At 34.1% G+C, this 4,231-nt stretch overlaps 1 protein-coding gene across 1 annotated transcript; it reads left to right on the forward strand.

Annotated features, from left to right (window-relative positions):
• LOC104716268 (ethylene-responsive transcription factor ERF060) lies at positions 2,528-3,981 on the forward strand. The gene has a single exon (XM_010433660.1). The coding sequence runs from the start codon at positions 2,791-2,793 to the stop codon at positions 3,652-3,654; it is 864 nt and encodes a 287-aa protein (XP_010431962.1). The 5' UTR covers positions 2,528-2,790; the 3' UTR covers positions 3,655-3,981.

Consider the following 4,231-nt stretch of genomic DNA (forward strand, 5'->3'; position numbering starts at 1 on the left):
TAGAAGTTATCCAAATTTATTTTATGCAAACACATAATAATTTCCGATTTTAAATTCTTAGTTTTAGAGTTTGAATTTCTCAAACACCTAAATCGGATTTAATCCTTAGAACAATTAGTTTAAATTTTCTTCTATGAATTTCAGATTTGATAGTTTAGTTCTAGGGTTCTTATGCAACAAACAATCAATTCAAACAACCCTAAATTTTTAATCTTAAGCAATTTGGATTTTAGGTTTTAGTTCTAAGGTTTTATGCAATGAAATTCTCAAACAATCAAACAATCATGATCGGATTTTAGTCATAGTATAAGCAGTTCAATTGCAATCAATCTAAACAACCTATAACAACCGATTTTAAAGTTTTAAGTTATAGGGTTTAGGATTTTCGAAACTTATGAACTTGTTTGTTTGATTGTGTACTTGTAGGTTTATAGTTCCAATAGATTTAAGGATCAAGTTCGATTTATGGGTTCTAAGGAGGTTTGATTTTATTTACCTTCCACCGATTTGGGGTTGAACGGATTTGAACCGGGAGCTAAAGATCTTGGTTGTACCTTGAGCTGATCCACGAACCTCGGCCTAGATAGGAGGAAGAAATCACGAACAGGAGCTGCTTCACGAACAAGAACAGATCTCTGAACACTCCTTTGATCACGAATAGGAACTAGCCGCGAACACCGATGGAAACTGATCACCGGACTTGGACGAACAAGGAATAAAAGCGGTAGCGGTTTTAGGGTAAGAGTTTTTTTCAGCTGGCTTTAGAGCTTCGTGCTGATAACGTGTTATAAAAGTAAGAGACAAGGTTGTGTTCTCTTCTTCTTATTATTATTGAATCAATCAAATAGAGGTTACATATATATAGTAGTGACAAAGGCTAAAACATAAACCAACTAGGAAATAGGAAATAGGTCATAAGCCTTATACACTAAGACATGTAATGGGCAGTTAAGAAAATGCACTCCAACTGTTTTTGAATTTCACTAGTAAATACCTAAATTTGGAATATAATGGCTCTCTTTTTGGGAGTAAACGTGGAGGGTGAACGGTCTTACAAGTAAGCAAGTGGTTCTTTATCCGTGTAAAGCTTTCTGCATCACCTAACTTTCCCAATAAAATAATCTTTGAATTTTGTAAAAAAACAGGTTAATATTATAATATGTTAAATTGAAGTGTGTTTTTGTTCATTTGGATCCCCATGGAACAAAAATATGTTACACATCTCAATGATTTACGACAATGAAATAAATTTATCCAAAATATGTCTAAATTATACATTTGCTCTGCAATATAGCTTTCTCTCTTTTCTACGACATTCAAACAAAGATGTAACTAAGAATATTAAATTCATAAATTGTCACAAAATCGAAAAAAGGAACATAAAAGAAGGTGAAGAAAGATCCACTAAGCTTCCTTGGGACGCAAACTTAACCCGCCCTTGAGTTCTCACCTCTTTCCATTCTTCTCCAATAGCTTTCTTGACTTTTCTCCCTCTATTTTTCTTTCTTGCCTACAAAATAATCCCTCAAGTTTATTAATTTTACATATTCCCCATTTTTTTACATCTAATCTACACATACCACAAATAGTTGACGACTTCTACTTCTATGGGATATCGTCTTATTAAATTTTCTGAAATGGACCACACAAGGAATTTGGAATATTTTAGTATGACCACCAATATTCTCATGTTTGATATCTCTACAATTTCTTCCTTTTGTTTGCATGAATATATAGTACTTCAAGTAGTAATGATTCCATGCCTTTTTCCCCGTCTTAATTCACATGAGTAAAATATAAAAAAGTTTTTAGAAGAAAATAAAGTTATATTTTGGCACAAGAAAGTAAGTGGTAGTAAGGCAAACTGGCCTTTCAACTTGCCCTAGAATCAACAAATATCACTTTTGGCTCTTACGATTTTTTAAATTATTGCTAAAAAATATTCTATGTCGTCGATTTGATCGAAGTAGCTCCAAAACTAGAGTCAAAAAAGATCATATGGGAAGTTAATAAAAAAAAATTGTTTTTGTAAACGTAATTAATATATAATATAATATTTAAATACATTTCAAAATGTATCATTTGATTGTTCGAACACAATTAGAAAAAAAGTAAAATGGAAATCTAAACGGTTGCAATCTAATAAGTATAATTTTTCTTTTTAAGGGTTTAGTTTACTTACAATTTTTTTTATAACCATGATTGATGATTCTTTTTTTTATCATACACACCATAAAGTCGTATTATATCCAAAATATTCCCTGGGAACGGCTTAGATCCAAAGAATATGTGAACGTCGTTTTCCTATTGTCTAAGCCTCCATGGAATAAATAAGAGATTTTTTGATCAAGCTGACGAGAAACAAAATTGTGTAATAGAAAACAAAAGCATCTAACAAAAAAATATACTAATATTAAATTAACTTTGCTGGTGAACTAATTTATATAATTAAGAATTTATTATGAATTCAATGGGCGGCTTAACTTTTCAAGTTATATATAAGCGAAGAACTTCGCATCAAGCGAAACCCAAGAGCGACAAAAATTCAGAGAGAGAGAGAGAGCCAAAACAAAACAAAAAAAAGCTTTACAAAATACCTGATTCAACCCCCAAAGTTTTTGTTTTGATCTATTCCACCCACTTCTCAGTACAATCTCTTCCTTTTTTTTTTTGTTCTTTCTTATATTTTGATTTTGAGTCAGTCAACTAAGAGGGTGTGTTTTTAATCCCTCTCTGTTACTTTTTGTTCTTCGTTAGATTTCTCACAAAAACCTATCCTTTTTAAGATCCATGGCAGCCATAAATATGTTCAATAGCAACACAGATCTTTCAGATCCTTTTAAAGAAGAGCTCATGAAAGCACTTCAACCTTTCACCAACAACACTGTTTCTTCTTCTTCTTCTCCTTGTACGTATTCAAACACAACCTTCGGTTTCAATCAAACCACACCTCTGGGTCTAAACCAGCTCACACCATACCAGATCCACCAGATCCAAAACCAGCTTAACCAGAGACGTAACACCATCTCCCCAAACCTCGCCCCAAGGCCGGTCCCAATGAAGAGCATGGCCACTCAGAAACTCTACAGAGGAGTTAGACAAAGGCACTGGGGAAAATGGGTAGCTGAGATCCGTCTGCCCAAGAACAGAACCCGACTCTGGCTTGGAACTTTCGACACAGCTGAAGAAGCAGCCATGGCTTATGACCTAGCCGCTTACAAGCTACGAGGCGAGTTCGCGAGGCTTAACTTCCCACAATTCAGACACGAGGATGGATACTACGGAGGAGACAGCTTCTTCAATCCTCTCCATTCATCTGTTGACGCAAAGCTCCAAGCGATTTGTCAGAGCTTGAGAAAAACAGAGGATGATCATCATCATCGAATTCATCTCCCCTGTTCTGAAACAGAGCTGTTCCCGCCAAAAACAGAGTATCAAGAAAGCGATGAGTATGGGTTCTTGAGATCCGTTGAGAATTCGTTTTCCGATGAGTCTCAGGTGGAATCTTCTTCGCCGGAATCGTGTGTTACTACTAATACTACGTTCTTGGACTTCTCGGAGTCTGGGTTTGATGAGATTGGGAGTTTCGGGCTGGAGAAGTTTCCTTCTGTCGAGATTGATTGGGATGCCATTAGCAAATTGTCCGAATCTTGAAAAAAAAAAAACACAAGTCTTTCTCTTTTTCTTCTTTAGGATATTGTCTTTCATTTTAAGCGTCTGATGATGATGATGTCTCGTATTAAGTTTAGTTTACCTCTACAACTGAATTTTTTTTTCACAGTTGTCGAGAGACTCGTCGTCTAGGGTATGTTTCTGTTCCTCCTCCTCCTCCTCCATGGTTTTGGTCTGACTGGTTTATGTTTCTTTTTAACTTTCAAAAACCTTTGTCATTGACCAATCGGAGAAGTTTCTATGTATTGTGTATTTATCTCTCGTCTTTAAATTTTTTAATGAAGAATGTAAATTATTAGTCTCTTTTTATTTTATGATTTTGTTTAAACATTAGAAAACTATAAGATTTGCATGCTGTTAAAGTATATAATAATTTACCAAAACGTTTTTATTTAAATATCTTTTTAAAAAACATGAAAGACTAATGCGTTTCATATTTATGGTTTCAAACAACAAAGAAAAATAATGAAATATCAATGGAAGAAAATTGAGATTCTCTCTATTTCTGCCGAGGAAATTCCAAAAAACAAAACCAAATATGAATTATAGACTTTTTATT

Source organism: Camelina sativa, chromosome 10 (assembly GCF_000633955.1).
Source record: "Camelina sativa cultivar DH55 chromosome 10, Cs, whole genome shotgun sequence".
NCBI lineage: Eukaryota > Viridiplantae > Streptophyta > Magnoliopsida > Brassicales > Brassicaceae > Camelina > Camelina sativa.